Here is a 25,393-nt window from a genome sequence, read left to right as displayed (position 1 = left end):
TGGGACTCGATCCCGGGACTCCAGGATTGCACCCTGGGCCAAAGGCAGGCGCCAAACCGCTGAGCCACCCAGGGATCCCCAGAAAAAAATAATTTAAAAGAGATAGTATCAAGTGTGTGCACAAGTGGTAGGAATATGTTAGTATAGTTTGAGTGTCTACTAAAGCTAAACACACACCTGCCTTCTGACCACCAATTCCACTCTTTAGGATATATCCATACGTTTATCGAAGAAATACACAAGGATATTCATAACACCAGAATAACCTCAAGCTGGAAAATACCAGTTTGAGGTATAGTCACACAATGGAAAGCATACAGAAATGAAAACAATGATGTTAAGTAAAAAGAAGCCAAACACACAGTACGTGCTATGTGGGTTGAAACAGATAAAAATAATGTACACTGCTGGAAATCCAGATAAGTGAAACTTTCAGAGGGGATGGTGTGGCAGGAAAAGAACATGCAGGGGACACCTGGGGGATGGTGGTGGCTAATGTTTGGTCTCTTGAACTGAGTACTTGTTTTACTGGTGTGTTCACTTTGTGTCAAGTCATTGAACTGCACCCTAATGATTTGTGGACTTCTCTGTATTTATATTTCAATAAAACGTTTACTTAACAAACACTGAGCAGTGTATCCGTGGAGCCAGAAGCATGGGCTTTGGGGACAGACAGATCCGGGGCTCTAAACTCTGACCCTTGTGACAGACAAGTAGCTTCAGAGCTCTCAGTCTGCTTTCTTCTCTGTAAAAGGGAACATTTTGTCTATCAAGATGCAATGAGTTGAGGCCCCTGTGACTTAGGCAGGGCCTGGCACAGGTCTGCCGGTCTCCTGTGGGACCCAACTCCTGACACTGCTGCCTCATTTTCTCCAGCCCTGAGTGTGGTTTCTACCGGATTTGCTAACAAGTAAGGGGGCGGGGCTTGGGGACTCCTCACCCCCAATGGGAGACACAAAGGCCACACTTTGCTGGGGCTCGAATTCCCCAGGTGGAATTCCTGAGGCTTACAGATTGTAACATTCCTACAGCTCTCTCAAGGACTTCCTCTATTGCGTTACCACCATAGCTTTGCTCTTGTTGGTGTCACGTTCTCAGATAGCTACTAAACGCTCCCAAAGATGTATTTGCAATGACCTCCTGAGCATGAGGCCCAGTGATACACATCTGAAGGGCTTCAAGACCAATTTTTAAAAAGATTTTATTTATTGATTGATGAGAGACACAGAGACACAGGCAGAGGGAGAAGCAGGCCCCCTGCGGTGAGCTCTATGCCGGACTTGATTCCAGGACCCTAAGATCACGACCTGAGCCAGAGAGGCAGATGTTCAACCACTGAGCCACCCAGGTGCCCCTCAAAACTGATGTTTTACTAAGAATTAGTAAAAAACCTTATTTTAGCAGCACCTAGCCCCCTCAAGGTGTCTTGAAAGCTTTACTTCCAAATTCCTTAGAGACTTACTATCGTTAGCACCGCCCCCTCCCCAAACTAGAAGGTTTAATTTAATCAGACACTCCCCACAAACACAAGTGCAACATTTCCAGCCCACAGGTCCTGTCTCCCTGCTATAATAAAGCACCTTCTTCCATCAAAAACATCTCCAGAATTCTTTCTCCGGGGGCGGCTGGGTGGCTCAGTCAGTTAAGTGACTTCTGCTGGGGTCATGATCTTGGGGTCCTGGGATCCAGCCCGGGGAGGGCTCCCTGCTCTGCCCCTCCCCCCAGTTCGCGCGCGCTCTCTCTCTCTCAAATAAATAAATAAAATCTTATTTAAAAAAATTCTTTCTCCACCCCTCCTCCTGGCCCACAGCACATCCACCCGCAGGGTGGAGCCGGGTGCTTCCCGCCTCCACGCGGGAGACAATCCTCGGCGCATCCCACGTTTAGATCTCCTAAAGGAGCCCCCCCTGGGGAGCCCCGCCCAAAGTATCTCCGGCCCCGGCACTAAATGAGAGCCACCAGCGCTTGGCCACCAGGCTCTCCCGGAAGGATTTGCGAATTCCTTAACCGAAAAAGCAAAGAGGCAGCGCCGCTTACTGGCGAGAAAAACCGCGCGCGGACACCGCTCGAGGGGGGCACTACGCACTACTGCGCACGCGCACCGCCCCAAGCCCAGCTACGGAGAGCCCGCGTTCAGGCCTTGGGGGCGGAGCCCAGGACAAAGACTTCCCTTCCCGCCACCCTTTGCGGCCCATTCAGCCCGCTCTAGCGAAGCCTTGAACTACGTTTCCCAGAATCCGCGGAGGCCCTGGCCTTCCGGTAGCGTCGCCGGAAGCGGTGACTGGATCTGGCTGGGCCACAGAGGCCGGCTTGGTCACTATGGAGGAGATAGGCATCTTGGTGGAGAAAGCTCAGGTCCGGTGGGGCCAGGCTCGTGGGGAGAGGGCGAGGCCGACCGGAGTGGGGTGCTGAGGGACTGCGGGAATTCCGGCCCGGGTCCGGCTGGTTCTGGAGGCCTCGGTGGGGAGCTCTGTGTCGCCCCGAGGCCTGGCTCGGTGGCTGAAGGATGTTAGGGCAGAAAGGCTCAGAACGCGCCGCTGCAGGAATGAGTGACGTTACAGGTTCTTTGGCACGGAAGGATTTCGAGGGCTAGCTAGGAGTGCTTAATGACATCGGGGCCCGGCGGGGCTGCCGATGGGTCGGGGTGTGAGTGATAGATGGGGCTTGGGCCAAATGATGTCTCAGGTTGGGCCGGGGAGCTGACTGATGATCGGGGCTTGGCTGGTGTTGGGAGGCTCCGCAGTATCTGCTCTAGCCGAGTGGTGTTTGGGGCCTACATAGGGAACCGGATGACATAAAGACCTAATGTGAGTTTGGGTTGTGTGACATGAGGGATCTTTTGGGGAAAACTGGGTAATGTGAGAATGTTTGAGGTTGACTTTAACAGCCTATAATAAGACAGCCGTGTGATATTAGGAACCTGTTGGGGGGGAGGGGGGCATTGGGGTCCAGTAAGGAGTTGATGTGACCTTAGACCTTAGTTGGGAGTCAGGTGACATTGGGGTTATGTTACAAGTGGCATATGATAGTAAAACATCTGTTTGGGAGGCTAGTTGACCCTCTTAGGGCCTGGGTGACATCAGGAGCCTATTTAGGGGGCTGAGAGGCTTGCAGGATCTATTTAGAGGGGCTGAATGATGTCAGGAGCCTGTTGGGGGCTGAGAGGTTCATAGTGGAGTGGGGAGGATGCTATAGATTCTATCATGAGGGGACGCTCTTCTTCCAACCAGAGTTTTCTCCCTTGTTCTAGGATGAGATCCCAGCACTGTCTGTGTCACGGCCCCAGACTGGCCTTTCCTTCCTGGGGCCTGAGCCTGAGGACCTGGAGGACCTGTACAGCCGCTACAAGGTAGAGTCAACCCCAACCCGGACCTTGTACAGGGCCCAGCATGCCATACCCCACCCCCCACCCCCCGCCACCTTCTACAACCACCTGGCTCACCAGGGCCAAAGCCAACTCTCTACCTTTTGCCTCTCCGCTCACAGAAGCTGCAGCAAGAGCTGGAATTCCTGGAGGTGCAGGAGGAGTACATCAAGGATGAGCAGAAGAACCTGAAGAAGGAATTCCTCCATGCTCAGGAGGAGGTGAAGCGAATCCAGAGCATCCCACTGGTCATCGGGCAGTTTTTGGAGGCTGTGGATCAGAATACAGCCATTGTGGGCTCCACCACAGGTGTGTGGGTGCCTGGGTAGGGACCACCTCATTCACTCATCTGTTCATTCAACGTCTGTTAACTGTTTCCTCTCATGGACTGGGAAGTGTGTTGGGATCTTAGAAGAGCAAACAAGGCAGGGCAATGTAATGGTGTTTTTCTAACTCTAATAACAAAAGTAGACATATGTTTTACATACTCTCTCTACACGTGTGTATGTATTTTGTACGTGTTCGTGTATATGTACGAACCTACATGTACAGTTGAGTTTAAAGCAACACAGGTTTGAACTGTGTGGGTCTTCTTATACACAGATTTTTTTGGATGAATACAGTACAATACTTAAATGTATTTTCTCTTCCTTATGATTTGCTCAATGACATTGTCTTTTCCTAGCTTGCTTGATTGTAAGAATACAGTATATAACATGTAAAACATAGAAAACACATGTTAATTGACTGTTTATGGTATTGGTAAGGCTTCTGGTCACCGGTGGGCTATTAGTAGTTGAGTTTTTGGGGAGTCAAGTTATGTGTGGGTTTTTAGTTACATTGGGCGTTGGCACCACTAAACCCTGCGTTGTTTAAAGGTCAACTGCATACATATCCACATATACACTAAATATATATTGAAAGTTTCGTCAAATGATAGTTAGCCTTATTACGTGTGACAGATTCTGGTGTTTTCCATTCTGTTCTAGTCTGTTTTTGTTTTAAACAGTGTTCTGGATATGACCCTCTAAGTTGATTTCATGGCAGTTACTGGGTTGGGACCTGCAGTTTGAGTAAAGTGTGAAGAGACTAGGCTCTGGTAGGACTCCGTATATGGTAGCTGTTGTTAACATGGGTTCAGGCCTGTGCTCAGGATGGTTGTTGTCTCTGTGCATTATCTGTCATTTCCTGTTTCTGGCCTCTGTGACTGGGCCTAGAATTGGACTGATAGGCTGGAGGTGAGGTGGTGAAGGGAGGGAGATACTCAGGATGAGGCTTGTGTCTTTGACCTGTAGGACTTAGGGGGACAGTGGGACTATCCCTGAGATGCTGACATGGGGAGAAGACTAGGTTTGGAGGGAGACAGTAAGGGCAGTCTAGGACTTCACAGGGAGGGGTCTGGGTGGCTGCCAGACAGCCAGGTGTGAAGGTCAGGAGAGTAGAAGGCTTATAGGGGCAGGGAGCCTGGAGGCTGGGCGAGCAGGGAGGACTCTGGTGCAGAGACCTCGATGGGAGCGGAAGGGTGTATTAGGCTGGGTCTGTGGGGAGGAGAGGAGATTGGTTGGAGACATTCAGGAGGCAAGCTGGAAGAGCATAGTGACTGAGGGGCTGTGGCGTGGAGAGGAGGGGAGAAAGGTCCAGCATGAGGCTTGGGACTCTGGCTGGTGACTAGGGACCATGGGGCTCCCTAAGACAGGGCCCCAGGAGAAGCAGCACGATTTGAGAAAAGATACTGAGACCACACTGGGACAGTGAGTGAGAGAGACCCTGGGGACATGCCGGGGTAGGGGAGGCATTCCAGGAGGCTGCTGGTCACCTGGGGCTAGAGCTTGAGAGACAGGCCAGGCTAGAGACAGACAAGGGAGCTGTCGTCTTGAATGTGGGGGATGGACCAGAGGAGGCAAGACTAAAGGCCGAGGGCCGTTCAGGGTCTGAGTAAAAGGGACTGGTGGCCTAGAGTGTATGACTGTGAGGTTTGGGGGCAGAGACAGTTTGGAAGTTCTGGTACTTCTCACTTTCCCTGCTCCTTGGCTGTCTCCCAAAGGCTCCAACTACTACGTGCGCATCCTGAGCACCATTGACCGGGAGCTGCTCAAGCCGAACGCGTCTGTGGCCCTCCATAAGCACAGCAACGCTCTGGTGGATGTGCTGCCTCCTGAGGCCGACAGCAGTATCATGATGCTCACCTCAGGTGAGAGGGGAGCCCAGGGCCAGGGGGAGGCCTGAGGGGACCTGCAGTCCAGGCTAGGAGCCCCAGCTCTGCTCTCCCACCAGACCAGAAGCCAGATGTGATGTATGCAGACATCGGGGGCATGGACATCCAGAAGCAGGAGGTGCGGGAGGCCGTGGAGCTTCCACTTACACACTTCGAGCTCTATAAGCAGGTGAGGAGCTGAAAGTGGTACAGAAAGCAAAGCCGCCGCCCCCTCCGTGCCCACCCCTCGTGTTTCAAGTTGGTGAAAGGACTCCCTGCCTTATCCTTCACCTCTGCATTTCAGATCGGCATCGACCCTCCCCGAGGCGTCCTAATGTACGGCCCGCCTGGCTGCGGGAAGACCATGTTAGCAAAGGCTGTGGCTCATCACACGACAGGTGAGCCCTTGGTTCTTCCCTGGGGCTCTGACCTTCTGGGCTCTCATAACCTTGCTCCCTACTTTCTGATCTTGCCCCGGAAGTGGTGAGGTGAGATGATTAGAACAGGAGCCATGGTGTCAAAGCCCTGGTGTGCCTCTTACTGGTGGTGCCATCCTAGGGAGGTGGCTTCACTTCCTCCTGTCTCCATTCTCTGTCTAACAAGAAACTTGCTTCACAGTGGGTTGTCACCCATTAGTGTGAGTTCAAATTCATGGGTTGCAATCAGCATTTAAAGCAATGAAACAAAACATCAGTGTCCATCCCACGTAATAAGAGCTCTTAATGCCTTATTGCTTTGTGAAACTTGTTGCATGTACATATGCTTGTGGTTGTTTACACACATATTTCTTACTGTAGATTCCAGACAAAAACATCTGAAAGTCACTATATTACTGTTTGTAAAGCCTGAGGATCGGGCTCAGCACATCTTAAATCTCAGCATGTGTGAGGCAGGGAGCAGTAGAAGGCAGTGGTCAGACAGTGTTTTCTGGGCTGTGCTGACTAGGATTGAAATCTGGCTCCCCTACAACTGCTTACAGAAGTTAGTTTATGTAACCACTCAATAAGTTAGTCTCTCTGTGACTCCTGTTTCCTCTCTATCTGGGTTATTTTGGAGGATTAAATCAATATAAAGCTTCTAAAACCATACCTGGCACGTAGAGTGGACAATAAATGTTAGTCATGGTCATGAGCATTCATTTGCTTAGCGGTTCATGGACTTCTGCTCTGCCAGGCCCTGAGCTGCTCAGACATGTCTCCTGTGTTGGAGAATTTCCCAGTGTGGCTGGAGAAAAAAAAAAAAAAAACACTTAGAACTCAGTCATTGAGTTAATATTGAGTACCTAATGTGTGTCACACACATGTTCTGGAGACACAGCAATGAACAGAACAAAGTCTCTCCTTTCTTTGTGGAAGTGATGTCTTAGTTGGGGAAGTCCTTGAACAGGTAATAGATTATGTATCACGTGGTTCTAAATGTGTGTCGAGATGAAGCAGGGCAAGGGGATAGAGAATAGTGGGGGCTGCCACTTTTTATGGTAGAATGAGGGGTGGTCAGGGAAGGCTTTTAAGAGGTGACATTTACATAAAGACTTGAGGTACCGAGTCACATGGATGTCTGGAGGAGGAAGTATATTGGACTCAGAGACTGTCTGGTGAGGTGGGAATGCACCCCATGGTCCAGGAATAACAAGGAGGCTCCTGTAGCTGAAGTGAGTGAGCAAGGGGGCTCACAGAGGTAAGGTTGAGTGGGAGCAGCCTGCAAAGTAGCAAATGCCCCAGGGAAGCAGGAAGGATTGGGGGATCACCCTCACAAGAGGGCGTGCTGGTCCATTCTGCCTCCACCTCTCAGGTAGGTCTTCCCAGAAGAAGTGAGGTGTAAGCAATCTGTCAGGCACACAGTTGGGAGGGGACATCCAGGACATGGGGCACAGGTGCCAAGGCCCGGGGTAGGAAAGAACTTTTTATTTAGCGAATCATGAGTAGACCATGACGATATTATGTGAGGGTAGGGACCTTCCACATTTGTCCTTTGCTACCTTTCCACTGCCTGCCCAGTAACTGCACTGTGGTACTTTCTTAGCACATGTTGGGGGGCTGGCTGAAGGAGGGCTGTGCTTGGCAGGTTCAGGAGGTGAGGCTGAAGAACTCAGAAAGGCTGTGAATATAGTCTTAGCACTAATCTCAGGGATTTTGCACACTGCCCTGAGAGCAGGGTGGTTTTGGAAAGGCAGGGCTCACTAGAAATACAATGCAAGCCACATATATAATTCAAGAAGTTTAAGTACCCATTAAAAAAATAAGAGAATAAGTAGACGAACAATGTATTTAGCAAGTATACTCAAAATATATTGACATGTAACAGAAAATTACTCAAAATACTATTAACATGTAGCAAATAGAAAATTTGAGGTTTTTTCCCCCATTGTTTTGCTCTAGTAAAATATATGTAACAAAATTTATCGTTTTAACCAATTTTTAAGTACAATTCAGTGGCATTCAGAACATTCACAATGCTGTGCAACCTCCACCACTTTCCATTTCCAGAACTTGTTCATCATCCCATTAAGCGCTAACTCCATGTTTCTCCACACTCCCTCGCCCCCAAGCCCCCGATAACCTCTATTCTGCTTGCAGTGGCTATAAATTTGGCTATCATATAGAAGTATCTCAGATAAGTAGATGATCCTACATTTGACTGGCTTTTTCACTTAGGCAGTTGTCTTCAGGGCTCATCTATGTTGGAGCAGGTGTCAAAATATAATCCCATTTTCAGGCCAAATAATATTCCATTGTATGTATATACCATGTTTTACTTATCTGGGTGTTTATCGATGGACATTTATTGAGATATTCTACACTAGGGGATCCCTGGGTGGCTCAGCGGTTTGGTGCCTGCCTTTGGCGTAGGGCGTGGTCCTGGGATCCCGGGATTGAGTCCCATAGCGGGCTCCCTCTGCCTGTGTCTGTCTGTGTGTCTCTCTCTATGTGTGTCTCTCATGAATAAATGAATAAAGTCTTAAAAAAAAAGATTTTACACTTAATTTTACTAAGTTTCTGGAAGTCTGGTATTTCACAGTGACAGCCTATCTCATTTTGGACCAGTCACATTTCAGTTCCTCAGCAGCCACATGTGGCCAGTGGCCATCACATTAGAGAAGTAGTATGATGGAATTAGCCTTTTGAGATTTTTAAATTTTATTTTATTTTTACTTATTTGAGAGAGCATGAGCAGGGGGAGAAGGAGAAACAGAGTCCCCGCTGAGCAGGGAGCCCAACGTGGGGCTCTATTCCAGGACCCTAGGATCATGCCCTGAGCTGAAGGCAGACACTTAACCGACTGAGCCACCCAGGCATCCTTCAGATTAGCTTTTTGAAAGATTATTTTGGCAGCTAGAAATGAACTTGGAGGCAAGAGAAATCTGACAGCCAATTAGAAGACTTTGCACTGAGCCGGAGGACTGACAGTTATAGCCTTGGGCAGAGGCTTTGGCAGGGTGGGTCGGGGAGAGAAGGGTAGACTTGAGGCAGAAGTGACAGGATTTTTTTGCTAACTATAAGGTGTTGGCAAGTGGGAGGAGTCAGGAGCAACTTCCATTTTCTCACTTGGGCCAGATTAGGGGAAAACAGATTGGTGTGGGGGTAGATGGATTGAGTATGGGACATAACTAATTCAATGACCAGGAAGTGGAAGTCTTCACTGAAACACAGTATGAGAGACTAGGAGGACGGGGAAGGGGTTGGGGGGACAGAGCACCACAGCAGCAGAATGGGGAGGCAGACAGGAGCCAGAGTCAGATGGGAGGTTTCAGGGACTAGGATTTCATGGGTAATGGTTTGAACACCGGCAGAACAGCCCAGGGAACGTGTGGCCAAAGGCAACACTGAGATGTGTTTAGATACCCTGAGGTTTGGGGTTGAACAAGCCCCTAGGTGATGTACGTATCAGAGAGGAAGGACACCTTGAGCCAGGTGTTGGTTCTGGATTTTAGTGCTTGTCAGGGCAGGACTGCAACTTGCACAGCTCCTAGTTAGGATATAAGGTCTGCATAATGGACTGTGTCTCCCTTCTCAGTGGTAGCTAAAAGGAGGGTTCTGGAGGGTTGCTCCATGCAACACAAGGCCACATCTAGTTGTTAAAGAATAGGTTAGACTTAAAGAAGTAAGTTCAAAAGGAGAGGCCCAGAACAAGCCTTTCTTCAGCCACATTATCACTTGTTGATCACGTCAGAATATGTGCCTGTGGTCCCTGATCTTCCATGATGTTCAGAAGTGGATCCTTTTCCATCCTGAGCGGATGATGCCTCAGTGTATAGATAGCCTATCTTTTTTTCTCCTACTGATTTTTTTTCCAACACTCTGGAAATCCAGGGTTTTTGTTTTGTCTATGTTGGATTCCATGAATGTCTCTTGCTGTCCTCTATATGGGAATATTGAAGTACAGACCCATTTTTAAAAATAATGTCCTGATTTTTAAATGTTGGGCCAAGAACTGACACATTTGTTGTAGGATTCATGATTTGGGCTGCTGGGTTGTGGAGTACAGGCAGATGACTGGTCCTCCCAGCAGGATCTGAGACCCATCCCCAGGGCACGAGAGAATGACCTGGCTGCTTGGAGTGGGTGTTCAAAGATGTCTCCAGGGAATTCTCAGTTTCATTAAAGCAATATGGGCCTTCCTTATGGGAGGCCCTTCCTCATCTAACCCTTGTCATCCTGCCATCAGCTGCATTTATCCGGGTCGTGGGCTCAGAGTTTGTCCAGAAGTACCTGGGCGAGGGCCCTCGCATGGTCCGGGACGTGTTCCGCCTGGCCAAGGAGAATGCACCTGCTATCATCTTCATAGATGAGATCGATGCCATTGCCACCAAGAGATTTGATGCCCAGACAGGAGGTGAGTGATACCTAAGCAGGGCCTGGGGTCTTGGGCAGGCTTGTATGCAATGCCTTGGACTGACCATGTTGCACTCTGCAGCTGACAGGGAGGTTCAGAGAATCCTGCTGGAGCTACTGAATCAAATGGATGGATTTGACCAGAACGTTAATGTCAAGGTTCGGGGGTCAGGATGGCAAGGGGAAGTGTGGTGTGGGAGTCAGGGAAAGATGGAGGCTGGCATGAGAGGGAACACGTATTGTGACAGGAAGGAGGGTGTAGTGGGGACAGAGGTCTGAGCTGGCATGTCCCCAATGCCAGGTGATCATGGCCACAAACAGAGCAGACACATTGGATCCTGCCCTGCTGCGGCCCGGACGTCTTGATCGTAAAATTGAATTTCCGCTCCCTGACCGCCGCCAGAAGAGGTTAATTTTCTCCACTATCACCAGCAAGATGAACCTCTCGGAGGAGGTTGACTTGGAAGATTGTATCCTGCTCTGGAAGTGAGGGGAGGGTCCTGGTTGGGAATGTGGATTGGATTTTCATCTCCATCTCTGCCTTCATTGGGACCCAACTTGTAAGGTCGGGAGACTCCAGGGATGGGAGTGGTGATAAATATAGCTCAAGGATGACTTCTGGTTCTAGGCATTTATTTCCTTAATCACCTGCTGCAGATGTGGCCCGGCCAGATAAGATTTCAGGAGCTGATATCAACTCCATCTGTCAGGAGGTGAGTGAGGGAGGGTTTTTCTCTGGATCCAGGCAGGGGGTGCATGAAGACTCTTCCCCTTTGAGACCACTCTGCTGCACCCCTCATGTCCCACATTGCCTCCCTGGGGCTTGGGGCCAGGTCTCTTCCTCCACCATCACTAGGGCTTGGGAGTAGATTTTCATTCTCATCCCTCAACAGAGTGGAATGCTGGCCGTCCGTGAGAACCGCTACATTGTTCTGGCAAAGGACTTTGAAAAAGCATATAAGACTGTCATCAAGAAGGACGAGCAGGAGCATGAGTTTTATAAGTGACCCAGACCTTGTGGTGTGAGGGGAGAGGAGGGAAGGGGACTTCTCTCACCTCCCCAACCGCTGTCCCAAAACCTAGTGTTGTTTTTTCTTTACCCATGATTGGTTTACTCAATAAAGATAAAAGATTGAATCTGTTTAATTTCTTCCTAAAAGTTTAACTCCTTTGGAGGAAACTGGGCTGTGAATAGGATGGTCTGTCCCCTCCTGCTCTCCTGACAGATGAGTGGGTGACTTGCAGGGCCTGGGTTATGGTTTGAGAGCAAAGCAAAGAATTCATATCAAATGACTTTAGAAATTTGGGGAAAAGAACGGAAATTGAACCTCAAGTCGCAGCCCTTGACCACAAGATAAAGCCCCCACACATCTCCCCACCATTTGAGTCTTTGGTGATTCCTGCCTTCTTCACATGCAGAGAGAAGTTCAAGGACAAGGAGATAGCCCCGCAGAATCCCCAAGAGTAGGGATGAGGGTTGCAAGAAGTAGGTTGGATCGCTGGGTTTTGTGAATGTCTCTGGCTCTTCTCCATATGGTTTTGTGAATGTCTCTGGCTCTTCTCCATATGGTTTTGTTAGGGCACAAATGTGTTTGGTTGGACCCAATGCCATTCTCTCTTGAGGTCTCTGCTGAGACACCTTTCCATCTGGGGAGACTTCTCTGACGCCCCAAGTTGGGAAGGAACCCTTCTGTGCTCCACTGGAACCATGTGCGTGCTCTGCTTGGCACTTCTCATATCACCTTAGACATTCTCACATGCTTGCCGGTCACTCTTCTGAACTCAAGGGATTGCAGCTTTATCACAGTTCAAGTCCCAGTGCCTACACATGGTAGATATTCACATAATATTTCTTGAACAAACACAACAAATGTCCCTATATATTTGGAGGTGAGACAGGAAGAAATATAAGAAAAGTATAAGTACAGTCACAGGTCCTTGAGGAGAGGGTGATTCCTCTGCAGATGAGCATGGCTGGTTGAGTGGAGAGGTTAACCTTTCCTCCTCCCTGGAACCTCACTAAAATAATAGTAATGAGATAAGAGAATACTCACAAGGACACAGGAAGAGAGGATATAGTAGCAACACAGTTTTGGGGAGAGGCAGAAAACTGTTCATCAACCCAGCTGAGCCTGAACTAAAAGGGGAGCTCAGAACAGACTGGTACTTCAGAGATCACGGGTGCCATGTCCTAAAGGGGAGGGCTGGGAATGCAGACAAGCTGAAAGGCACCTGGGTGGCTCAGTTGACTAAGCATCTGACTCTTGATTTTTGGCTCAGGTCGTGATCTTGGTCACATGAAATCGAACCCCATGTTGGGCTTGGCGCTGGGCTGCCAGGCGTGGAGCCTGCTTAAGATTCTTTCCCTCTGTTCTCCACTTCCACCCTCTCTTAAAATTAATTAATTAATTAGTTAATGGTTATATATATGGTTTTATATATATAAGAATATATATAAATATATTAAAAAATATATATGGTTCTCCAATGTTCTCAAGCCGTTTTTACATATGCCCTGACCACTCATCCAACTTCAATTTCCTGGAGTATCTTTGAGAAGATGTAGAGAGATCCTGGAAAGTGGAAAACCATGTTTCTTCTTCATCAACATGATGCTTTACAGGGCCTCTCTCCATTTCATTTAGGTGAAATGACCCCAAACTACTTGTCAGAACTGACCTAGGTTAATATAATTCCTCCAGGGGTCCAAGGCCTCTTGAGCAGTGCTCTGTGTTTCAAAATTACTTTCTGCATTGTGAAAGTGAGCATGAGGGGATCCCTGGGAGGCTCAGCGGTTTAGCGCTTCAGGCCAGGGCATGATCCTGGAGGCCTGGGATCGAGTCCCCCATCGGGCTCCCTGTGTGGAGATTGTTTCTCCCTCTGCCTGTGTCTCTGCCTCTCTCTCTCTCTCTCTCTCTCTCTGTCTCTCATGAATAAATAAATAAATAAAATCTTAAAAAAAAAAAAAAAAGAAAAAGAAAAGAGAGCGTGGGCCAGACCACCAACAGCAAAAGCTGCCACAATTAACTGCATGTTTATTGCCAACGCCATCCAGCTAGAGTCCCCAAGGAACACACCCCATAGTTGAACAAGCTGGGTTTAGAACTCAGTACAAGGAAGAACATACAACATGGTGAACTGTGTAGTGCTTCAGGAAGAGGGTGTCAGAAAGGATTATAATATTTGGGCTTGTGGTGGGTGATTTGGGGGGAGGGTTTCAGGAAGCAGGGCTGTGCCCTGAATCGGATGCTGTCTGGATGCAAGAGGGAAGTTTATCATGATTAGACACTGTAATAAATGTCAGCTAGAGTGAAGGCAGACCAGAGCGAGGCAGAAGCTGTAACTGGTAAGAAGTAGCAGCCACTCATATTAGCAGGGAGAGGGATATTTGGTGTATTCTGTGGGCTGCCCAGTGACCTTGTTTTTGTCTGTGCTTAGACAAAATTATGAAGTGGTCTTTTTCATCTCTCATTATGGTCTCAGACTGATCTTGATGTGGGTGTTCTATGAGATTGTTTATGTTCAACGAGAGAATAACGTGGCCTAGCTGTGAGTGCCAGGCCAGCTTTCAATATCACTGAGGCCTACCTGGAAATGTCAGACTGTTTCTGGATGCCAGGAGTTGCTTTTTCCAGTCTGTTACATGCTACTGTGTTAAGAGGGAAAAAGGCTGGTACCAGCCTGGATACTCTATATCTTAGAAGTGGAGTTTTTTCTTTTTTTAGAGAGGGGGGGATAGCAGCAGCAGGAGAGGAAAAGAGAATCTCAAGCAGGTTCCTTGCTTGATGTGGAGCCTGATATGTGGCTCGATCTCATGACGCTGAGATCATGACATGAGCCAAAATTAAGAGTTGGATGCCTGACTGAGCCACCCAAGCATCCTAGAAGTGGAGTTTTTAAAACAAGTGTTTTCCTGCACACATCTCTTTACTCTGTTCCACTTTGCAAAGACAAACAAGGGGAAGAAAAAAGTTAAATATACGTAAACACTTTTGTTTATTTTTTATTTTTTTATAAGATTTTATTTGTTTATTCATGAGAGACACACAGAGAGAGGCAGAGACACAAGCAGAGAGAGAACCAGGCTCCACGCAGGGAGCCCGATGTGGGACTCGATCCTGAGTCTCCAGGATCATGCTCAGGGCTGAAGGTAGACACTCAACTGCTGAGCCACCCAGGTGTCCCTTGTTTGTTTTTATTTTTTTATTTTTATTTTTTAAAGATTTTATTTACTTATTTATTCATGAGAGACACACACACAGAGAGAGAGAGAGAGAGAGAGAGAGAGAGGCAGAGACACAGGCAGAGGGAGAAGCAGGCTCCATGCAGAGATCCCGACATGGGACTCGATTCAGCGTCTCCAGGATCACGCCCTGGGCTGCAGGTGGCGCTAAAATGCTGCGCCACCGGGGCTGCCCCCCTGTTTGTTTTTAATTGTAAAAAATAACACACTTGGGCAGTGTGAAACTGTAACCTGCTTCTTCCTCTGTCTGTGTCTCTGCCTCTCTCTCTGTGTGTGTGTCTCTCATGAATAAATAAATGAAATCTTTTTAAAAAATAACACACTTAAAAGTACTCACAATATAAATATATAATATAACAACTTATAAATATAACAACTTATAAATTCAGGATGTGTAAACACCATCTTGAAAAAGAAACTCCTACACAACTGATCACCTACAGGCAGCGATGGTACATTTTCTGAATACATCCTCCAGTTACAGCAATGGTAAGTGCACTCTGGCTTGATGCAGCAACACTTTGGATACCTGTCAATCATTTCCATCACTTCCGCAGGATTCATGGATTCTCTGGTAACATTTCCTTTGGGTACTACACAGAGTCAGTAAACATTCCAGATGAGATGACAGAGCGTGTACCACTAAGTTGTTAAAAATGACTCTTGCTTGTCACAGAGCACCAATGCAGCAACATGACAAACATCACCCCAGTAGGCACAGACCAGAAGCCATGTCCTGATGGCGTGGGTCACAGCACAGCCAACTCCGATGACTCAAACACTGTCTTCTATGTCAGCCGCAGGGCAAGAGGAGGATAATGAAGCATCAGGATAACTCATCCAGAAGAAAATGGTGCTTAACATCCTGATGACCACATCGTTTCTTGGACTTGCCCTCACAAATTATCCCTAAACATTACTTGGACATTTTGCCTTTTCATCAGGATCTTAAGGTGCATATACTGTGTAATGTGATAGGATAGGAGTTGCTCAGCACAGTGACTTCTCTTGCTGAAGCAGCAACAGAGCAGGCCAGGCAGATGCTGGAATCCAGAGCCCTACAAGGAGCAGCAGGGTGGTGCAATCCCCAGACGTGAATATGGCAACCTGAGCGGCCCAGCATCTGCTTATATTTTTTATATCTACCACATAGAAAATTGTAAGTTCAGACTATTACATCTAGTTAACCTAACATCACAAAGCCCATCTCATTTTCTCCCCTTTGATATGTGTGACTCCCTGATGTGACACAGGGAGAAGCTTGGCTCCCACTACCCTAGATGTGTTGACTGACTTGACAGTCTCTTCCCACCCCCTCCCCGCCCCCAGGCATAACAAACTCCCATCACTGCTCCTGCCCCCTGCTCCGTGTGGATGCTTTCCTCATCCTACCTGGACTGTGACACTCGCTACCTCCTACCTGACCCACATGAATGTCCCCAACACTCCTCCTATTTTAGGCCCAACACCCAAAGCTGGGCAGTATTAATATCCAGATGTCCTCTTTACTCTGCTTGGGCTTTGAAATCTCATGCCGACACCTCAGTCATCCTATGTGGACACCCTCCTTATCCTGCTCAGGCTGACACCCCCTGCTGGTGCATTCCACCCTTGGACTGCCACCACTTGGACTATCACCCTGTACCAAGCCACCCCCTGCATGAACACCCTCCTCATCCTACTCAGGCTATAGCTACAGATATAAGGTCGTAAAAGCAACCTTAAAAATCTAAAAAAAAAGTGTAATCCTGAAAGGCTTATTCGATAAATTGTGCCATAATAATTACCCTTAATTGTTTTATAAAACCCTAATAGGTATAAACACCTGGAAGGTATCAAACTAGAAAGGTTCACTGGCACTTTGGTCTTCTTCCTATATTCATGGAGGTATAAGAAACTTGTGGTCAGCTAGGATAACTTTTACTAAATAGGAGTTGGAGAGTCTCTGTGCCCTCTGAATATTCACTTAGTATAACTTCTATTCTGCAGAAATACATACACACATCACATATATATATACAAGTGCAAAGAAAAATTTTGCTAAAATATACATCCCCAAAATATTAATAGTGATATTGAGGCTGTTTTAATTTTCTTCTTTGTAATTTCCCCATGTGATGTAACTGAATAATTGCAAAAAGTGAACACTAATTCCATAATCTTAAGTATAAAATAAATCTATATCCAATTAAATTTTTTTTAAATCTTAGAAGAAGCAAACTGGTTTGATATATGTGGGAGCAGAAATCAATTTGACCATCATAAATAGAGCTTACCAGTTCTTGAACATTCTTCTTCAATAGGAGATCTTTTTACTGCTAAGATTCTTCTTTGAATAAACATAAATCAGGTGAAGGGCATCTGCAGACTGAATAGTAAAATCTGGTCAAAGAAGACAGAACGGTATATGATTCTCTCTCCTCCACTGAGTAACCAACGTTACTCAACGTTGGATATAATCCTTGTAAAATGTCTTTGAATCCCAAATTTTAGTAAAGGAGATTCATAAAAAAAATAAAATTGGGAGTTTTATTGTTCATCATTATGAATATTACTTTACTTATATGCACTTTCTTTTCTTATAACAAACTCTATAAGCATAAGTCTCAGTCCATTGATTCCTTGGAAAAACCTGTGCCTCTGATGACACAGATCTCAGACTTCCAATTACATTCCTGCTCCCAAAAGCCTTAAAAAGCAAACAACTATGTCATTCGTCACATCAGTCAAACTGCCATGAATATTGCCTTACTTTTAAAGTGAGGTTTTGGAGACTCATATGATTCAACCAACACATTAATCTTAATAAAGCAAAACTTTCACTAGACTGCAAAATGTGCATTTCTTACTATTACCAATAGTGAGTGCAGAGCAATGATTTGAAAAAGGAGGGGAGGGATCTCTCTGCCTGGCCCAGCATTCACCGCGAAGGCAGGCCTAGGATAGGCCATTGGACATTTAAGGAAAAGAAAAGCAAACGTTTCCATGCACTAAAAACAAACATGCATTTAGAACAAAGATGAAAACAAACTCAACGAATCTACACTTTCAGATGTGCTACAGTTTTTCCTCCTTCTCAAGATCCTTCTTTTGTAGAATAGCGGGACTGGGGAAGAAGGAAATCACGAGGCACCAGGCCCTTTTAAGAGCTATACAGACGGAGAAAATCCCCTCCAGGGCCACATCTGCCCTGATGTCACACACACTACCAACTGTGAGCAGGAGGCTGGAGCCAAGATTCTTAGGATCAGAGGTATGGGGACGCTGTGGTTCGGACAAACGTAGCTGCACCCACAGCGCCTGCAAGTAGGGTCTCTCCCACCATTTCCTCCAGGGCGTCCCTCTCAGGACACTGCTGGCTCTAAAAGTCCCACCCCAAGCCCAGGTCCGTGCCTTCCTGCTGGGAACCTTCAGCCTAGGGCTCAATACTGACTGTCCTCTTGGGGAAACGTGAGCACAGTGCTCTGCGCCGACACTCGGGGCTGCGAAGGGAGAGCGGGGAAAGCAGCAGGAAAGCGCGTCGGTGACACGCACCACAGAGCCGGGCGCGCGCGCACACACACACGCACGGCGAGTCACACTCGGTCGCACGACCCCTCCGCTGCTCCCCACCCGCGCAAGGGGCTGGGGCTCCGGCCCCACGAGCTCGGGGCTCTTCACTCTGGGCGGCAGCTCCATCCTCAGAGCCCGCCTCCGCCTCACCTAGCGCCGCCTTCTTCCCCTGACTGCTACTAACTCACCGGGGGCGCTGAGCCACCCCAACGCACACCCCGCCGCCCGGGAGTCCCCGCGACCACCACTCGCACCGGGCTGGTGCAAGACGCGCTCTGCGGTGGGCGCGCGGGGGCTCCGAAGGCGCAGGCGCAGGCGCAGGCGCAAGACCGGGGCGGGGGGTGCAGCCGGGTCCGCGACCTCGCTTTCGGCAGAGCCTGGCTCGCACGCACCCTGGGGCTGGCTGCTCGGTGGGAGCCTCGCCGCTCATCCAGGCGCTGGGTCCTCCAGCGTGTGGACCCTCGGCTGTCTCCTCTTCTCTTTAAAGATTTTATGTATTTATTCAGGAGAGACACACAGAGAGAGGCAGACACCTAGGCAGAGGGAGAAGCTCGCACCCTGCGGGGAGCCTGATGCCTGGACCAAAGGCAGAGGCTCTACCACTGAGCCACCCAGGCGACCCTCGGCTGACTCTTCTCATTAGCCAGTCCCAGCAGGATTATCTGGGTGTATTTTATAGAATGGGGCGCGTGGCCCTGCATACCTGGCCTTGTGAGCGCATGCGCCAGCGGCAGTCTGTCTGCCAGGGCTGCGGAACCCATTGCCCTCTCTGGCTGGAGGTGACTTGTTTCTACTACTATAAATCTGCCCTGCAAGATGTCGTTTGCATAATGGAGCTTTTAAAAGCTACTTGGACAGGGGAATTAGAATAGTGCAACAGCACCCCAAACGGACTTAAAGGTCAACTCGCTTTAAGCGTGTGCACTCCTTGCTTGTTGACCTAAGTCCCTTGATCTGTAGCAGAACTAGCCTACTCTCTTGGGGATTTGCAGAACATTGCCCTTGAGGAATGAAGAACCACACTTTCCCTGAGATAAGGCCTGACTACATTGGAAAACAGCTGTGATGGGGACACCTGGGTGGCTCAGCGGTTGAGTGTCTGCCTTTGGCTCAGGTTGTGATCCAGGGGTCCTGGAGTCGGGTCCCGCATTCCCGGCCGGGATCGTGCTTCTCCCTCTGCCTATCTCTACCTCTCTCGGTGTCACTCATGAATAAATAAATAAATAAATAAAATCTTTACAACAAAACAAAATCCCAACAGGCACTTCTGCAGAAATTGCTCCGTTGATTATAAATATGTGAAAATGCAAAGGACTTAGAACACTTCAAGATATTTTAAAAGAAGAACAAGGGGGGTAGTGTTGGTTCACACTACCTGAACTCAAGATTTACTGTGAAGCTAGAATCATCAAGTCAATGCAGTGTTGCTATAATAATAAATTGATAAGTGGAATAAAACAGAGGCTTGAGAAGTAGACTTACACTTGTACAGTCATTTCATTGTCCTAAAATCTTTAAGGCAGTTCAATGTGGGAAAGGACAGTTCTTTCAAAAAAGGGTGCTGGAACAACTGGATAAACTTGGGAAAATTAACCTTAACCTATATTTAACACCATACCCCCAAATTACATCAAGGTGGATCATAGATATAAACAACTATAAAGTTTCAAGAATGAAATATGGTGGAATATCGTCATGACCTTGGAGTACCCAAAGCACACCTGCTTGTGCTCTCTCTCTCTGTCAAATAAATAAATAAAATCTTTAAAAAACATATAAATTGAACTTCAATAAAACTAAAAAATTCTCATCAAAAGATACCATCAGGACAATGAAAATGAAGTTAGAGACTGGCATTAAGTATTCATGAAACATATCCAAAAAAGGGCTTTTATCTAGCATATCTAAAGAAATACAACTTAACAGGATGAAAGTCAAAAACAAAAAAAAAATGGGTGAAAGATGAAAACAGAGATTTCACAAAAGATATACAAACGTTCAATAAGCACCACAAAAACAAACAAAAGAGTCCACAGCATGAGTGTTTTAACCACATTACTTGGTTAAAAGTAATGTGAGGTATGGTGATGCAGATCCAGAGGACAAAGAGTTTTACAGTTTATTATACTCACAGTTCCCAGGGAGGAACACAGCATGACATATAGGGTCACTCTGGAGAAGTGCCAGGGTCATACACAAGGCTATGGGAGAGAAGAAAACCGTGGGCAATCATCTTTATTGTTGTTTCTGTGGAAAGGAATGAAGGAGGCAAGATAGGCAGGCTTAGGACTGCTACTTTGAATAATTTCAGCAGGCTCTGGGGAAGAGGGGCTGTCCCTGGTTGTCTGGTACCTGGTCCTGGGGCAATTAGGGCAAGTGTATAGTGTCTTGGAATGTGAATGCCCAATGAGAGAGTTAGTTAGGGTGTATGCTTAACCAGCAGCTCAAGAAGAGCAACTGATTGGCTTCTAGCCAGGGTCTAAAAACATTTGGAGATAATACAGCATTTGTAAAAACTATATTATGATGAGTCCTCAAGTCACCAAGAAAAACACAAAGCAATCACAACAGCAAGTACAACGTATCTACTATGTAAAAGATAGGCAACGTCAAATGTTAACAAGACTGTAGAGAAACTGCTACTGTCATGTATTGCTTATGAGAGTATAAACTGTACAACTTGTACAGCAATTTGGCATTTCTTATAAAAATTAAACATGGATCTACACTATGATCTAGTAGTTTTACTCCTGGGTATTTATGCAAGAGAATTAGAAATATATACCCACAGAAAACTTGTTTGGGAATGTTTATAGCAATTTTACACATAACCACAACTCAATAATAAAAAGACAACCCCTGCTCCCCACCCCATCCCTAGTCCTTGAAGCCATAAGCAACCATTAGTTTACTTTCTGTCTCTGGATTTCTCTATTCTGGAATTTCATCTGAATGTGATCATATAACATGTGGTCTCTTGTGACTAGGTTATATGCTTTTCACCTAGCATAATGTTTTTCAAGGTTCATCCCAGTTATAGTGTATATCACTACTTTATTCCTTTTATGGCTGCATGATAATTCCTTGTGTGGATATTCCACTATATTTGTTTGTGAGGACTGCCATGACAAAGTACCACAGAGTGGTGGCTTAAACAACAGAAATGTACTTTCTCATAGTTGTCCAGGCTAAATGTTCAACATAAATGTGTCAGTAGAGTTGTTTCTTCTCTTGGCCATCTTCTCCCTTTCTCTTCACATGGTCTTCCTTCTGTATGGACAAGCCTGTGTCCTAATCTCTTTTTTATAAAGACATTAATCATTGAATTAGGGCCTACCTTCATGACCTCACTAGATTTTAATTACCTCTTTGAATACCCTATCTCCAAATACCATCACATTCTGAAGTACTAGGTGCTAAGACTTCAATATATAAATTTTGGGGAGACAAATTCGTCTCACAACAGCCACATTTTGTTTATCCACCTGTTGATGGACAGTAAGTTGTTTCCACGTTTTGGCTATTGTGGATAATACTGTCATAAAGATCCATTTACAAGTTTTATTATTTTTTTTGACAGTACAAATTCTAGTTTTATTGGTCTGCTTGTTCACAGTTAAGTCTTCTGCTCAGAGAACCGAAGGGCCAGCTAATGATGAGGGAAGGCAGTGTCTGCAGCCTTCCAGAGTCATGGGTCTGCAGGGCTACCCCAGCCCAATGCAGTTCTCTGCCCTTGTGCCTAGGAGGAAAGAACAGAAGTTCTTTGGGTGGGTGGGTGGATGCGGCAGCTACAGGGTAATTTTAGTGTAGAGCCTGGGGTTTGTTCTTCACAGCAAGAGATGGTAATCACATAAAGTGTTATTACAAACTTACAAAAATTGAGAGAGTTATATATTATTCTCACTTGTTTGGATGTTTTCCTTCATTTTCTTTTTTACAAAACAAAACAAAACAAAAAACAGCAAGAAAGAAAAATATGGAAGGCAGATGAGTCAGACACCTGGGTTCAGATCAGAAGGGACCAGGGAGATGAGAATCAAGCTGTTACTGCTGGAGCAATAACACTATGGCTGGTCCTGGGACTCTTTTCAGGTACCTTGGGAGAAATGCAACAAGCCATAGAGAGACGATGTTTTTAGTGGGAAATTTTAACTTTACATACATGCCTATGATACCAAAAAGGAATTAAGATCTAAAATCATTTGGAAAAATTCACCAGTGAGGCTGTTTGGCCCTAAGCTTTTCTTTGTTGGAAGGTACTGGATTGCTGATTCAATCTCCTTTCTTAAGTATTTTTAGATTTTCTATTTCTTCATGACTCAGTCTTCGTAGGTTGTGTTTCTAGGAATTTGTCTGCTTTATCTAGACTATCCAGTTTGCTGGCACAAAATTGTTCATAATACTCTCTTTTGTAAAATTGATATTATCACTTCTTTCATTTATTTTTTTAATTTAAATTTTAGGTAGCTAACATACAGTGCAATATTGGTTTCTGGAATATAATTCAGTGATTCATAACTTATAATCAACACCCAGTGCTCATCATAACAAGTGCCCTCCTTAATACCCATCATCCATCTAGCCTATCCCCCATGCACCTCCCTTCATCAACCCTCAATTTGTTCTCTGTCATTAAAAGTCTCTTATGGCTTGTTTCCCTCTCTCCTTTTTCCCCCCCTCTCCTATTTATTCATCTGTTTTCTTTCTTAAGTTCCACATGAGTGAGATCATATGGTATTTGTCCTTCTCTGACTGACTTATTTCACTATGCATAATACATCTAGCTGTATCCATGTAGTTACAAGATTTCATTCTTTTTGATGGCTGAGTAATTATTCCATTGTATATATATACCCTATCTTCTTTGTCCATTCATCAGTCAATGGGCATTTGGGCTCTCTCCATAGTTTGGCTACTGATGCTGCTGCTATAAACATTGGGGTGCATGTATCCCTTTGAATATGTATTTTTGTATCCTTTGGGTAAATATCTAGTAGTGCAATTGCTGGATGGGTAGTTCTATTTTTAACATTTTGGGAAACCTCCATCTCTTTCATTTCTAGTGTAGTTATTTGAGTCTTCTCTCCTTTTAGTCTGCCTAGCTAATGATTTGTCAATGTGTTGATTTTTTTGGAGAAACAACTCTTGGTTTCATTAATTTCCTTTTCTATTTCAGTAATTGTCCCTACTATTTTTCTATCCTCTATTTTCTCTACTCTGATCTTTATTAGTTCTTTCCTTCTAGTACCTACAGGTTTAGTTTTTCTCTTCTAGTTCCTTAGGTGTAATGTTCAGTTGATTTGAAATCATTTTATTTATTTATTTTTATTTTAAGATTTAATTTATTTATTCATGAAAGACACACACAGAGAGAGAGGCAGAGACACAATCAGAGGGAGAAGCAGGCTCCATGCAGGGAGCCTGATGCAGGATTCGATCCCAGGACTCCAGGATAATGCCCTGGGTCGAAGGCAGAGGCTAAACCGCTGAGCCACTCAGGGATCCCCTGAAATCTTTTTAATATAGACATTTACTCCTATAAATTTTGCTCTCAGTACTGCTTCTGTTGCATCTCACAAATTTTGATAGTTTGTGTTTTTGTTTTCATTGGTCTCAAGATCTTTTCTAATTTCCCATGTGATTTCTTAACTCATTAGTTAAGAAGGTATTAATTTCCACATATTTGATTTTTTTTCTTTGTGCTACCGAATTCTAGTTTCAATATTTTAAAATTTATTAATACTTGTTGTATGGCTCAACATATGGTTTATCCTGAAGAATATTCCATGTGCTTTTGACAAAAACATATTCTATTGTTGGGTGGAATGTTCTGTATATCTGTTAGGTCCAATTACCTACAGTATTTCTCAAGTTCTCTATTTTCCTATTGATTGCCTGTTTGTTCTACGTATTATTGAAAGTAGAGTACTGGGCAGCCCAGGTGGCTCAGCGGTTTGACGCTGCCTTCAGCCCAGGGCGTGATCCTGGAGACCCAGGATCGAGTCCCACATCGGGCTCCCTGCATGGAGCCTGCTTCTCCCTCTGCTTGTGTCTCTGCCTCTCTCTGTGTCTCTCATGGATAAATAAAATTAAGAGAAAAAAAAAGTAAGGTACTGAAGTCTCTCCAATTCTGTCAACATTTGCTTCATATATTTCAGAGCTCTGATGTTTGCTACTTTTTTTTTTAAAAGATTTTATTTATTTATTCATGAGAAACACAGAAAGGAGGGGGGGGGGGCAGAGAAACAGGTAGAAGGAGAAGCAGGCTCCGTGCAGGGAGCCCGACGTGGGACTCAATCCCGGGTCTCCAGGATCACGCCCTGGGCTGAAGGCGGCGCTAAACCGCTGAGACACCCGGGCTGCCCAGATGTTTGCCACGTTTGTAATTGATGTATCTTCTTGCTATATTGACCTCATTCTCATTGTATTATATAATGTCCTTGTCTCTTGTAGCAATTTTTAATTTAGCTTATTTTGTGTATTAGGATAGCCCTTCCTGCTCTATCTTGGTATTTGCAATATTTTTCTCAATCATTTCATTTTCAACTTATGTGTCTTGGATCTTTTGTGTGTGTGTGTGTTTCTTGGATCTTAAGTGAATCTCTTGTAGACAGTATACAGTTGGATTCTGTTTTATATCCATTCTGCCAATTTACATCTTTTGGTTGAGTTTAATCACCTTGCATTTAAAGCAATTTCTGATAATGACTTACTTTTGACATTTTATCTTGTAGTTTTATTGTCCCTCATTTTCTCCATTATTGCTTTCCTTTGTGTTTAGTTGATTTTTCACAGTAGTACATTTTGATTCTCTCCTCACTCACTCACTACATTTTTCAAGTTTTGTATTTAAATTCCAGTTAACATAAAGTGTAATATTAGTTTCAGGTGTAGAATTGAGTGATTCAGGGATCCCTGAGTGGCTCAGCGGTTTAGCACCTGCCTTTGGCCCAGGGTGTGATCCTGGAGTCCCAAGATCGAGTCCCACATCAGGCTCCGTGCATGGGGCCTGCTTCTCCCTCTTGCCTGTGTCTCTGCCTCTCTATCTCTCATGAATAAATAAATAAAATCTTTTTAAAAAAAGGATTGATTCATCACTTACATACAATTCTTAGTGCTCAATCACAAATGCCCTATTAACCCATCACTTATTTAACCTAGCCCCACATCTACCTTCCCTCCAGAAACTCTTTGTTCTCTATAGTTTA

At 45.7% G+C, this 25,393-nt stretch overlaps 1 protein-coding gene and 1 long non-coding RNA gene across 3 annotated transcripts; one reads left to right on the top strand and one right to left on the bottom strand.

The window, feature by feature from the left end:
* Positions 1 to 2,196: 2,196 nt before the first annotated feature.
* Positions 2,197 to 11,527, top strand: PSMC4 (proteasome 26S subunit, ATPase 4). The gene is made up of 11 exons (XM_072777833.1): positions 2,197 to 2,355; positions 3,251 to 3,349; positions 3,487 to 3,673; positions 5,409 to 5,555; positions 5,639 to 5,748; positions 5,863 to 5,956; positions 10,224 to 10,391; positions 10,473 to 10,549; positions 10,692 to 10,860; positions 11,048 to 11,103; positions 11,284 to 11,527. Exons 1-11 carry the CDS (start codon positions 2,320 to 2,322, stop codon positions 11,395 to 11,397), a joined length of 1,257 nt encoding a protein of 418 aa, XP_072633934.1. The 5' UTR covers positions 2,197 to 2,319; the 3' UTR covers positions 11,398 to 11,527.
* A 2,850-nt stretch (positions 11,528 to 14,377) lies between these two features.
* LOC140605687 (uncharacterized) lies at positions 14,378 to 18,472 on the bottom strand. Of its 2 annotated transcripts, none has more exons than XR_012008264.1 (3): positions 18,246 to 18,472; positions 16,910 to 17,001; positions 14,378 to 15,775 (listed from the first exon to the last, which is right to left on the bottom strand). It is a non-coding gene; the product is annotated as an uncharacterized lncRNA (long non-coding RNA). The 2 variants fall into 2 exon arrangements; XR_012008258.1 differs by having other exon boundaries at positions 14,378 to 15,691.
* Positions 18,473 to 25,393: the final 6,921 nt, after the last annotated feature.

This window comes from Canis lupus, chromosome 1, assembly GCF_048164855.1.
Source record: "Canis lupus baileyi chromosome 1, mCanLup2.hap1, whole genome shotgun sequence".
NCBI lineage: Eukaryota > Metazoa > Chordata > Mammalia > Carnivora > Canidae > Canis > Canis lupus.
The sequence above is the reverse complement of the archived record's forward strand: the minus strand, read 5'-3'. Positions and strand labels throughout refer to the sequence as shown.

Coding starts and splice junctions, on each gene's coding strand:
- PSMC4 (XM_072777833.1), top strand. CDS start 2,320: ATGGAGGAGATAGGCATCTTGGTGGAGAAAGCTCAG. Junction 5,957..10,223: donor TGTGGCTCATCACACGACAG/GTGAGCCCTTGG, acceptor TCCTGCCATCAG/CTGCATTTATCCGGGTCGTG. Junction 10,392..10,472: donor ATTTGATGCCCAGACAGGAG/GTGAGTGATACC, acceptor TGCACTCTGCAG/CTGACAGGGAGGTTCAGAGA.